Below are 13,013 nucleotides of genomic sequence, written 5' to 3' on the forward strand. Positions count from 1 at the left end.
ACCTTTCAACCTGTTGCAAAGAACAGCCTTCATCTAGCCTGAGCTATGTGGTTTTGCCAGTCTAGATTCACTACTTCACAAAGCAGCCTTATCCCCGCCCCCCCAAAAGGCAGTGAGTAAAAGTGTTAAAGGGAACGTGCTGGATTAGCAGTGCTGGTATGTGGCTGTGGGGGCCCCCAGCATATGTCTTCCCTATCCATCAGTTCCTGTGCATTCTTTCTTTCAAATTTAAACTGTTATCTGAAAACAAACTCTTACTCAGAAGGACTTGTATTTCCTGTCACTGTCTTCCCCTTGTCCACATTAATGGCCAGGTGTTTTTTCCACTACGTGCCTTGGATTTCATGTTTTGATGGCCAGATGATTATTAGCAACACTCTCCTCAGTAGATTAAATAAGAAAGAAATGTTTTGATTACCATCTGTAAATAAATACAGGGAGGGAGGTTTGCAATGCCAAACAGATCTTTTAATTTAGCAGACAGGCACAGCCTAATCCCAAGGCAGGATGTTAAAGTCAGCAGTGTTCAAGTGAGATCAGCTTCCCAGGATCTCCTACGATACATTCCCATCACTTGGAATCACTGTATCTAAATGCAGTGATAAAATATTTGAGATTAAACAGCTTTTGAGAAAGAAACACTTCAGTGCAACCATTCATTATTGGATGAAGTGCAGGATGCCTGGAATGAGTTGCTTTGTGCTCTGATGTGAATGTGATCAAGAAGAAACCACCATAATGGTCAACATCAGCAAGAACGTGACTGCACTAATAACTTCCATAGTAATGCATGTTATCCTTGGTGGTCTAAAGGCCTTGAGAAGGTTTTCAAAATGGCATTTTTGTGATTTTGGACTATACTATGACCATTTCATATTTTAAAAGATCTCAGACTAGAAGCAGAACCATGAAAATGCCCATCTCAAATTTCATTGCTCCACATACCGTTTCAACAACCTTAGGAGGGAAAAGACTGTGCTGCATGCTGTAGTGACTTAGATCTTTTACAGCTTCATTATTAGGCCTGGACCTACTCCGAATCTGCAATACTATGAACCAGAGCTCTACAAACCCTTGAGCATCACCTCAAGGAGGCTTCAGAATTTAACAGACATACTACCTATTCATTTCAGTAGATGTGCGGAAAAAACACTATTGATCAAGAGAGAGTATGGCATTGAAAGACTCACCGCTTGGAGCATGCTGTCATTGGCTCTGTCTGTGATTTCAGAGACAATGAGTAAGGCAGCTGAGGGATGAAGCAAAACAAGGAGGACAAATCACATACAAAATGAGGAAGAATAACCCCAAACCCTTTTATATACAATAGCATCTTTAAACTCCCCACGCTCCCAAGCCACTCCTTAAATTCCTTTGGCTCCTTCAGGATGGAACTGCCTGGCAAATCTAGGACAGAGAACAGTGCTGTGTGCCCCCCTCTCCGACATCCTTCCTATGTGCAAAGCTTTGTGTCATTATTGTGCTGGCCAGGAGAGCTTATGATGTCCCCTTTAAGTGCCTGGAATAGCACAAAAACATATTCTGGCATTTTCTGGTTGCAGATTTTTTGAGTTTGGAGTTTTGGACTTTGTGGCAGGGAAAATACCGTGTAGCTCAGCTTTAGCCATCCAGTAGTATGGTGACCCTTTGTTGTCAAGGGAGAGGACAGGTCATCCCTTTCTGACAGAAGTGTATATGAGGTGATGACATGAATGAACATCTGGAGCCGCCACTGACGAATAACATGGACCAGGCCACGTTCACTGGCCTTGAGGGCGTGATATAAGACAGCTAAGGTCCTTATCTTAAATCTCTTTGCCTACAAAACAAGATGTCCTGCACACAACTGGGCATCATCTGGGATCATACTTACTGGACAGAAATGTGCCAGGGTGTGCTGACAACAGAGTGGGGAAGTGTGGCCCCATGGCTCAAACATCTGGCCGAGCTCTGTTTAGTTTATTGGTATAGCTGTAATCCCACCATCAATGACTAGGGCCTGGACTAGGTTTTGCTCCAGCCTCTGCTGTCACTCAGAACAGAGTTGGAGTTGCAGATCTCCTTGCTATGAGTTGGATTCACACTCAGTGTAACAGAGAGGTGGACTGGTTTTACTAATACGTTATTTCTGCTTATCCTGACCTGAAGCTACTCCCACTGAGGCCAAGGCTAACCTACCTTCAACTTCAGTGGGAGTAAACAACTTCTGCTTTACCCATCTGATACGGTGGGAAGAATGGTGTTAGCAGCTGAACATCTGGATTTGTTCTTGATTAGGCAGAACTGGTTTTAAAGTCCTGTCTTTAATGTGTACATGGGCTGAAGGAATACAGACATAGAGATACATGATTCAAACCCTCCTGCATGGCTCCAAAGTTGAACAGTACAGAGAGCAGCAGGCATACCCTGGATAATCGTGTACAGACAAGCAGATTGAGCCATCCCACTTGGCTTTGCAATTACTAGGCCAAGTATGGATGGAGCCAAAGACAACTAGGATTTTCCTGGTGTCTAGGGCCAAACTACAGTATCTACACCATGCTTGTATGCATAATCATTTCTTTTTCTGTATGTTCACCATGTCAAAACTAAAGGAAGACTACAAATATCAGTGGAAAAAAGATGTGGTTCCTGCTGTAAATAATGTATCTAAATCAGTAATAAGTTCTTATAGTTCTTATATCTAACATATCAACTCAAGATCTTGAAATCCATATGCTCCTGATGTAGACCCCACACTTTGTTAGAAGCACAGTTAGTGAAGGAGAATTTCTGTTCTACCTATTTCATTTTACCTTGTGTGGCTTCATACTCTGTAGAATCAGGGCAAAGATTATTCAAGTAATCTGTAGAAAAAAAACACAGACATCCAGTAATCAGAATGCAGATCCTCATAATCTGTAGTTGGATTATCAAAAGATCTGCTATCACTTTATTTCTGAATAATTAAGTATATATTGTCTCTTTCCAAATTGAAACTTATCTTTAACTGCATTCTGTCTTGAGATACTGCTTTGATTCAGGCCTGGACTCATCAAATGACTTGCAGGTGTAAACCAACAAACAGAGGGACCAAAATATTTCCTTGCTTTTCAGTCAAGAGAAATGCTTAGTAGCCCCACTTTACTAACAGTTGTTCTTCTCATGAATTCTGTTTTCTCATGTGAATGAATGGTGTTGGCAATAATGACTCATTCTCTGTGTTAATTGAAAATGAATTGTATAGATGCAGGAAGGGGATTCTGGTTCTACAAATACAGAATTCAGTGATTACTACTGAACTCAATCACATTTTGAAAATAGGTTCTGTAAACAACACACAGTAGGACTTAACATTTATAGGAATTACGTTTACATTATTCACAAATTTTTAATCTGTCAGCCTTACCTGGGCTACTTGACTCAGATCATCTCTCTGTTCTTTGGGTCTTTTTATGTTTTTAATGACTGTAATGGGAGTGCCACTATGTTTAAAGCCTAATCCTGAAGTACTTCATTCTTACCTTTCTGATGAATCCAAGCTCCTAACTTCTGCATCCAAGAACCAGGTCTGTGTGCTGTGCGTGGTGCTGCTCAGAGACCTTTGAATGCCCTATCTGTATGCATGCAATTTTCCAGTGCTGTCCCCTCCCTGCAGCCATGAATTCTACTTGCCTTTCACCTGGATTCAGGAAAGAGTCTGCCTGCACCCAGCTGAATAGAAAGGTGTTGTGTAGTGTTGTCAGGCAGTATTTAGCATTCCCTTTCACAGCTGCAGGATATGTCCTTGACTTGGTTCATTTAACCAAGCAGGGAACTCCTTTTGGCTATAGTGCTGTAAATGGCAACCAATATCCTGATAAAATACTCTTCCTTGTCTGGTAGAAACAGCCAGTTATGAATACACAAAAGCACCTATATGTACATATGTAATTTTATAGTACCTGGAGAAACTGAAAGACTACACTGTTCCTGTCCTAACAGCCACAGAGAGGCTGCTTTTTTTTCAGGTGACGAACTACAGCAGCAGTTCTGGAATATCATGATCCTGCAAACCCTATCCCTTATTCCTTTGTACACACAAAACCACTCCAGGGGACTAGAAAACATTCATCTTCCCAGTTAGTGCCAGTACTTGGGACAAGGGGCAGCTCAAGCTACTTCAAGCACGGAGGGGATGTCCAGATGTCCAGACTCTTCCGGCTCTCTCACAAATTCATGTTTGCAGTTTACCTTGAGGACCATGGAAATGGACACAGAAAATGTAGTGTGGCTGGAGGTATTTGTGACAGGGACATACCATGTCCATTATCTCAGATGCCATGTTTTTGTGCACGCACTGAAAATACTGTAAGGACCGTGTGAGACAGCTGAGTGTTGCAAACCGCCAGCCTGGAAGGTTGTCCTTAATGTAGACATACTCAGAGAGGGAAGCAAGTCAGACAGAAACAAATCTTACTACTAGCATCTGATGTTCGTTTGTATTGCTGTTACTAAAAAAACAAAAACAGCTGTGAGAAATGAGTTGCATCCTTGATCAAAGTGTCTGGAGCAAGATGAAACTGCCTCTAATTTGTGCTGAATAGAAATTCATATGGTCCCTTTACTCTTCTACATTTTTAGGAGTTACTTCTAATGTGCTGTGCCTTTCATCAGCTGTTGAATATGGGCATGGTTTATGGCTTCCTTTTTACTGTCCCATGCATGACTCATCTTGCATCTCTCTTCACCCACACATATACATGTTCCCAAGACAGTTTCCATGTTTATGTCTATGGATTCCTGGTTTCTTGTGTTTCAATCTGCCAGACTTACCATACAACTCAGGGGTTCACTATTAAATTTCACCACTTCCTTCTTCAGCCAGCTCATTAGCAACAAACCTAAACTTCACAATTCTTGCTGGGGGCTCCATGCTTCTCCAAAAAGATTGCTCTGTTCGCTGGTTTAGACTTGCTAGATTTGATGTGGCTTGTAGGAAATCAGCCACAGGAAGGAACACAAGCCCCAGAAGATACCCTTGGAGAGATTCCAGGTGGGAGTGATGTACACAGTGCTGAATGTGAAGGGGAGGTGTTACTATAAGGCGGCATATGAATCTGGGTCTCTGCTTGGGCTTTCCTGGAATGCAGAGAAATTGGTCTGGGATTTTGACTTAAAGTGATCACTAGTCTAAGGTGTAGTGTATGTGGGGTATAGGGTGCAGTGCTGGATACAAGTGCTTTGTTGATAGAGTGGGAGGAGACAGTGCTCTGCCACTGCATGAGTGTAGGCTGTGCTAGGGACCTCCCCTTGCTGGGAACTACAATCCCCTACTGTCTCTGATAAACTCAAACTTGTCTGCTGGCAGTGAGGTTTCTGAACTCTGCCTTTCCTAATTCATGGAAGAATAAAGCCAGGAAGGAAGGGCTAAAAGCACTTGACTTAACACTTTTTAGTGACCCTTTAGCTGAAGAAGTGCCTGTTTCTTTCCAGGCTCCCTGACATTTCCTGAATCTGGTATTAAGCAGATGAAGTTCCCAGGAAATCTCAAGTTCCTGCAGCCCTATTTTATCTGTCTTGGCATCAACGTGCAGCACAAAGGAAGCGCAGGACATTACAAGAGGAATTCCACTCTAGTACCTTTGAGAGCAGTTCAGTTTTACTGACCTGTCAGCAGCACACGGTACTGGAAGACACGCTGCACCACTTTCAGAAGCTGGTGTTTCATGCTCTGTGGGCTGTCACCAGAGTTCTGCTGTCCTCAGGGGAGGGAAGAGCAAACAAAGATAGGCACATGTGAGCTCAGGACCAAACTGTCTCTCCTCTGCCTGATATGTCCCCTGAAAATTTGCTACCAGTTGCATGCACAAACTTCACTGAGCCATTCCCAATTTACCCAGGTCTTTAGGGGTATAATCTTTGTGACTAAAAAGAACTACTGGTGGCAGTTTGTTTGCTATAGTGTCATTTACAAAACAGTTTGAACTTGGGGGGGAGGAGGAAGGAAAATGAATAACAATTAGAAATTAAGATTGGATAAAGACTTTAGAGTGGTATCTGAAGAGCTGGGGAAACAGATCTCAATGAAGCTTGCTGTCTTTTTTTCTTCTGTCTGCAATTTAGTGCCTTATTTCAAGACACAGATCTGAGCAAAATACAGCAAAGCATCCCGGTGATTGAATTGGCACTGAGTGTCCAGAGTCTGTTTGCAACAAAATAAAAGAAAACTCTGATCCAATTTAACACTCACATGGAAAAGAAGTAGCAGTTTTCTCTTTGCTTTACCTTTCTAGATTCAATCCATTGCAGGTGGTCTCATAAGGGCTCAGTTAAAATATGAAACTTACGGTATAACAGTTAAGTTTCATGACATTGTTGCAAAACCAAAAGCAAACCGCAGAACTCTGTCCTGAAAAGTCTCCACATTTTCAGAGGCACCAAGAAACGGAAGCTTCCAGGACCCGAGAGGAATGGCACAAAACCCAGTTGGTTCATTACAAGTTATGAGTCCAAAACCTAGTCGAGTTTTACAGGGCTTCAGTGTTCATTGGCCAACATTTCCACAGTGTCTGCCACTTCTCAAGAGAGGCAGGACGAAAGGGGAACTAGGAAGCAAATTATATAAAGGAAGGCTGGCAAAGGACAGCATTTTCCAAGTCAGCAGAGGTGTTTCATGTTATTATATTACTCCTGTGACTGTCTTACTGAACTCACCAAATGTGTGTTCACAGTTGCACTGAGCATTCATAGTCCCCCATCCTCAAGTCAAAGGTGCCCAAAATAGGATCTCTAAATTCTAGGTTGATGAACTTGGAATCTAATACTGCTCATGCTTTAAAAATACAATAGAAAAGGTCTGAGAGGTGCCTCACCTGCATTTGTGTGCATGTACCTGCTTTTGCATGTATTGCAAGAAGGAAAAAAAATCGCAGAGCGCACTGATTTTAGGGCAAAATCCTGCTGATCTTGTCCTAGCAAAAGTTCCATCTACTTAGAAATAGGAGCTAATCCTCAGGGTTGATAGTTAAAACAGGAGTGTGTAGGCATATGGCTGGGAGGGATGCTGGAAACACTGGCCATCAGCAGAAAGCCTGCATTTACTGAGTTCCTGTTCAGAGAGATGGGAGCCATGAGACCTCCCCTTGGTTGCTAACAGGAAATAACTGTGGTGGCTGCAAAGTATCCTTTCGTAAATGCTGACTTCCAAATGGCTTTTGATATGAATTATCATTAATATTTCACATGTGTTGCAGAGAAGAATACAATCCATACCCCATAGAGCTGGCATTCTAAATAACCTTTAAAGTGCAATCATTAATTCATCCGCACAGCCCCTCTGCCACCTGAGTAAGCTTTGTTATTCCTCATATCAGATGAAGATAATAAGAAATAGGAGTTACAGACCCACAACAAAGCAACACGACTTTCAAACCATTTTATCTCACTGGAGTTAGTGTAGCCCAACTGAACCTTCCCATCAACATATGGGCTTACGCTTTTGAAGTGGTGTGACCTGGCTACGTTGTTGGTACTTCAAGATGTAATCAAGCATCATGGCTTGAATTTCTCTCACTTGCATCCTGATGGTTTTTTTCAGTCAACAGGGATGAGTGAGCTAACACATCTGGAAAATACGTTTCTTTCTTACTGATACAGGCCCAGTGATTACAGATCACTCAAGGGGTCTAGGTGAACAGATCCCTGTATTTGTCTAGCCGGTGGAGTTTGTGGCTTCCTTCACAGTCTGGTTTGTTGCCTGTCAYAACATCCATTTAAAAAATGCACAGAAATTCAATTGTAAATAAAAGAAAAAAATGCCGTGAGAAAGAGATATGAAGAAACGTTAACAATAATATTAAATTTCACACATGCTCAGAGAGCTTAATGTATTAATTTGTGAATGGGAAACTACTCCACTATGTGCAGGTATTTGAGCAAAGTATACTCGCAGACCTATAGATTCACAAACATACATTCTGTATACAGACACATGGGGGTGTATGGGCAACAGATACAGACCCAGAAAGACATCATGCACTCATGAACATCACACTTCAGTTTTATCACCAGGATGCGGGGAGAACTGTACTCCTGCTCTACCCTGTGTGAATGCTGGTAGAGTTGCAGACAGAAATATCTTTGAGTAAGACATGAGGCACAGCTTTGTATTAATACAGCCTAACAGCCAAGGAGGCCTTACCTCAAACTCCTGAATGATGGTAGCCAGTTGGGAGTATTTAAGGCAAGTTTCATCCATCAAAGCCAAATTCCTATCAAACTGCATAATATATGCAGTGTGGTGATTGAATTTTGATTTTCTGGAGAGGAAAACATCAGCAACTTTCTGGTGTTCTTCCCTAATACCACAGAAAGAAAAGAAAAAGAAAATAAATAATGAATGCAAGAAACAAAAAGAAAAGCCCTTACTTCATTCTCATTACAGAGTTCTATTCATCACACCCACAGTGGGTAATGAGATTGTGCAGCTAAAGTCTACATTAAATGGCAGGAAAGTGACAATACTTAACTGATACACTAGTCAACAGACCAGGCTGCTGTAGAACAGGCCCTGGGTGAGGTTGATGCTTTGGCTGATCCCTAGCCTTGGCAGTGCCTGGGTAGCAGGTAGGATATCTGCTTTGTGGACCCAGCTTCCACTTCTCTAAACAGACCTTGCAGCTGCTGCAGGGATTTGAGTGGTAGTTGTGGGGAATATCACATCTTCAGTTACAATATGTCTTAATTTCTCTTTCGTTGCCCCCTGATCAGCACTGCTCAACCATCAGCTGTCTTAGGACCAAGTAGCACACTATTCAAATAATTATGAAGCACGTAAAAGGAGAGATCAGGATAAAATCTGAGATTGCAAAAGAGTAATTGTACTTAACAGGGAAACTTGAGTTCCTGGGGATGTCAGAGCAACAGAATGTCTGAGGGAGTGCAGGCATGGGGAAGGACTTAACAGAAGGACTGATGGTGGCAGTGAACTGGGAACCTCTATTAGTGTTGCCCCTTGCGGCGTGTGATTCTTTTGTGCTGAGGTAGTGTTTGCAGTACAGCCTCCTTTCCTCTTCACTGCAGTGTCTATGGGGCCCTGTTCTGGACAGCGGGCTTCGAGCATTCCAGGTGTGTCAATGTTGCCTCAGGAAACAGGGAGCATGCTGCTATAGTAAAGTATGCCTGTGATTTCTTTAAGCACAAGTGATTTTGGATTTCAGCTACTGCAGCTGGAAACACCAGCTTTGTTTGTGTTAAGAGCATATTTACCACAATCATTGGTGGAAGTTTTTAAGCTTTTCCGCCATTGTTAACATTACCTTGGTGAACACAATGAATGTACAGCTCCCTTTAACCTGTCCTTTTCCTGCTGCATGCTTTGATTTGAAAGTGCAGAGCTGATCAGTAGAGCTGTGCTCTGCATTTAGGATTGTTTCTGAAAAGTTCTCCTGATTTGATTGACTTCAGTAACTGCTCAGTGGAAGCATTGAGATAAGGCAGGCACAGTCAGTGACAGCTTCTTGGTGGAGCCCAGTGGTGTGACAGTGCCAGGCTATACAGTCTGTCATGAGCTATTGGAGCCAGAGTAGTTCAGCCTAGGTCATGGGCTGTGCTGGCTGCTGTACGTTTAGTAAGCTTGGTATYGCATAGGTAATTTGTCTTAGACAGTCTTATTCCAGCAGTTTGATAGACTAAGACCTAGCAGTCTGGTATAAGTCAGAGACCTCTTTAATTAAAAGCGCTCTGCAGCTTTGTCTGTCTTAGGCAGGGCCTTATTCTTTCATGGAAAGGCTTCACCCCAGTAGGATGTTTGGCTTAGGTGGAGTCCCTCAGCCAGCTGGCAGTGTCTATTTGGCTTGGAAGCTCAGCCTGTGCAGAGCCTTGTCTCAACACTGGAGTGAGGGGGTTGACCCTTATCTGAGAGCTACATGATTGCTGTGTAAGCAGAGGATCTTTTTTAAGATCTGTTCTGATGTCTGAGGCTTTTCTCTGCCTCATGGTTTAGAATCATAGAATTAGTAAGTTTGGAAGAGACCTCTGGAGATCATCTACTCCAGCCTCCATGCTCAGCAGGGTCACCTAGAGCATGTTAGACAGGGTTGCATCCAGGCAGGCCTTGAATATCTCCGGAGAAGGAGACTCCACAATCTCTCTGGGCAACTGCAGGCCATGTTTAGCCTCTTGGTGATGATTACAAACTGGCTTCACTGAACATACAAGGCAATGGCGAGAAAGGGTAATGCATATGAAATAGGCTGTCCTCATGCTGACTGATGGGGCTACTTTGGAGGCATGGGCTGTACAGACTGCTTGCCTTCATCAGGCTGAGCATGTGCTGGGTTCGTACGTGAGGGGTATAAACCAGCACTGCGCAAATGTTTCAGTGTTTGGTTTCTCAGTCTGATGGTCTCTATGTTTACTTCCTGCCTGCCTGTCACAAAATCTGCCAAAGTAGTTCACGTTCTTTTTTCATCTTTGCTAGAATCCCAGTCTCGCTGCTAGTGGAGTCAGGGGAATGCTGAGCTATAGAAGATACATCAAGGGTATCAAACAGTGCCATTCCTTACCATTTAAAGACTCTTTCTTCCAATTCTCCTAGGATTTCTTGATGTAATTTATAAATTTCAGGGATTTCACTTAAGCCCTGCTTGAGTTTAACCTCTTCCTGTTCATTCTCATCTTCTTCCCCAAGCACCTTCAAGATACCTTCATAGAAGTCCTGTGAACAGCAACACAGAAATTAGGCAATCAGTTTTAAAGTCTTTTTTCTGAAGTTTTCATTACAATTTCTTAACTCCTAAATTATGTTTTCTAGGAATTACAAAATATGCCATCGGTAGTAGCAGACTGTGTTCAATAGAGCACAGAGAACATAAGATAAGTTTTCTGCATCCATCAGTTTCACACATACTTTTGGCTGAATTCCACAGTGCTGGCAACCCCGAACTGAGCATTTCATCTTACCAAACCATCCGGCCTTTATGTATACAGTGAGTTTTGTATCTTTTTATTTACCTTCCATTTTCCCTGCTTTTCTGGGTTTAGCTAGTCTCATTTTTCTGATTTTTCTTAACCAGAAATATAGTTTAAAAAAATGAAGAATGTGATTCTTCAATCACCTTATGAGTCAAACAGCTTGACATGAAAATGATCAACTTCTACAGGTCTTGTGTTAAAATTGGCAACACTAGTCCCTGAATCCTAACTTATGGAGAGGAAGAAGCTATACATTTAAGCTATGGAACAAATCATTTTCCATATGAAACCTAACTGAGACATTTTTTCTCAGCAGTAAATACTTTTAGAATGCCTTTGAACCCTAATTGGTTTATAAATTATCTGTGCACAAGAGTAATTTCCTCAATATTAAAATGTGGCCACCTCTGGTATATAATAGGGCTCCTGTTTAACAGCACATGGGAAAATGATTCCCTAGCTGAGGCCTGGAAATGAGGAATAAAGCTTCCATCTGAAACTGCAGAGGTAATTTCTATTCTTCATTAAAAGATCATCCCAAAAGCACGGATAGCAATTCTTGTGTGTGCAAAACATTGTTTAAAGCCTCCTTCATCCATAGTTCTGGACACTGAAATGTTTCCAGGTCATACTCTGATTCCTGCAGAATCCATCTACTCCACTTCAAAATGGTGAAGGAACCTTGCTGGCTCTTGAAAGTATTTCAAAAGACTTTGGCCCCTCTGGTGCCCTGGCCTTTTCCATGTTTTTGCTAGCCACACCAGACACATCCTGCCTTTGCAGACAGCAGCTAGAGTTGCTCAGGCATTTTGAGCTGCCTGGCTTTGCTGCAGCCCTGTGGAGGTCTGAATGTGAACCGTGGCAATGGGCTGCAAGGGCATGCCTAAGGCAAGGCAGGAATGCTGATGCTACATAGGGGAATAACTAACTGCTGCTAATCGGAGTGAGACCAGTTCCTAACCTAGGGACACTTAAGTGCCTTTTCAGGAGCTAGGACATTGTAACTGGATCATTTATCTTCATAGCATTATCTGGTGCTAGAAAGCAGCAGTCTTCGCTCAGTAAAACTAGACAGTTGTAATTTCAGCACCTGATTCTTTGGTATTGCTACAAAGTACAAGTGACTGAACTGTGTTAGCATAATATCCTGTATCTTGTCTGAAGATGGTTCTGCAGAATTGTTACAGGTTTAAATTCTCCTCTGTATTTCCCATAAGGAGATTACTCTGAGCCAGGCAGGTGTTTGTTCCTTCTTTAGGGTCAGATAGGGCTCTTAAAACTGAATTTCCTGTTTTTGCTAGTCTGATCTTCATGGGCAAAGTTTGTGTATGGAAATAAGTGAGCAGTTAGAAAGGTAGATGCATCTCATTTATGATAAGAACAGAAACTGGACAGACGTACAGAATTGCTTAGAAACTCACTCTGTGAGTTCCTTTTCCAATCTTTTTCAGCATCCCCAAAATCCAGGAAGTGTCTGGAGTTTTTATTACACAAGGAGAAGAGAAAAGACGTGAGAGAGAAAGAGGAAAACAGAGTAAATCAAAATGCCAGCTCAGCAGAATGGCCACATTAACTGTGGGATTTGAAAGCCCCTAATGACTCTTCCTGGAGTACCAGCTGCAGACTGAGAGGTTACAACACTTCCTGCCTCATCAAAACATTATCTCTCTTTGCCTGACCTTCCTTTGCTTTTTGGGTGTGGCAGTAAGGGTAGTAGGTTGCAGCATTCTCTCTCAGTGCTGGCCTACCCAGGCTATTTTTTTTCCAGGGGGTACCTCAAATCTGGCCAACCTTGGAGGCTAAAATGGAGAAGCCAGGGTAGTGTCTTTCCACAGATGCTGCCAACCTAACAGTGTTGATGGTTTCTGTGATGGTTTGCTATTTGTCACCTGAAATCATCACAGTGACTTTGGGAGCTGTAGCCACATCTCAGCTAACTTGTCATCCCCCAAGGCACTCTTCGGATAAGAGCAGCTCTAAACTAAGTGGATGATGGTGTCTAAAAAATTTCTTGAATCAGAGGAGTCAGTACTGTTACACACGGGAGTCTTCCTCCATCAACTCATGAATACCACTAA

The 13,013-nt window shown here is 42.5% G+C and overlaps 1 protein-coding gene across 4 annotated transcripts in view; it reads right to left on the reverse strand.

The window, feature by feature from the left end:
• The window catches only part of FGD5 (FYVE, RhoGEF and PH domain containing 5), a 118,023-nt gene that overhangs the window by 35,823 nt on the left and 69,187 nt on the right, over positions 1–13,013 (reverse strand). For 3 of the 4 annotated variants that reach the window (XR_014896345.1, XR_014896344.1, XM_085308905.1), the window contains exons 6-10: positions 10,527–10,678; positions 8,162–8,318; positions 5,629–5,716; positions 2,796–2,846; positions 1,191–1,249 (exon numbers count right to left, since the gene is read on the reverse strand). Coding sequence is in view for 2 of the 4 variants with exons in the window: in XM_085308905.1 (XP_085165031.1) it covers positions 1,191–1,249; positions 2,796–2,846; positions 5,629–5,716; positions 8,162–8,318; positions 10,527–10,678 (507 nt within the window). In the remaining 2 variants the exon portion in view is untranslated. The remainder of the gene's footprint in view (positions 1–1,190; positions 1,250–2,795; positions 2,847–5,628; positions 5,717–8,161; positions 8,319–10,526; positions 10,679–13,013) is intronic. The other variant, XM_085308906.1, reaches the window with a different exon arrangement.

Source organism: Rhea americana, unplaced genomic scaffold, assembly GCF_003343005.1.
Source record: "Rhea americana isolate MKP2758 unplaced genomic scaffold, rheAme1 scaffold_286, whole genome shotgun sequence".
Classification (NCBI taxonomy): Eukaryota; Metazoa; Chordata; class Aves; order Rheiformes; family Rheidae; genus Rhea; species Rhea americana.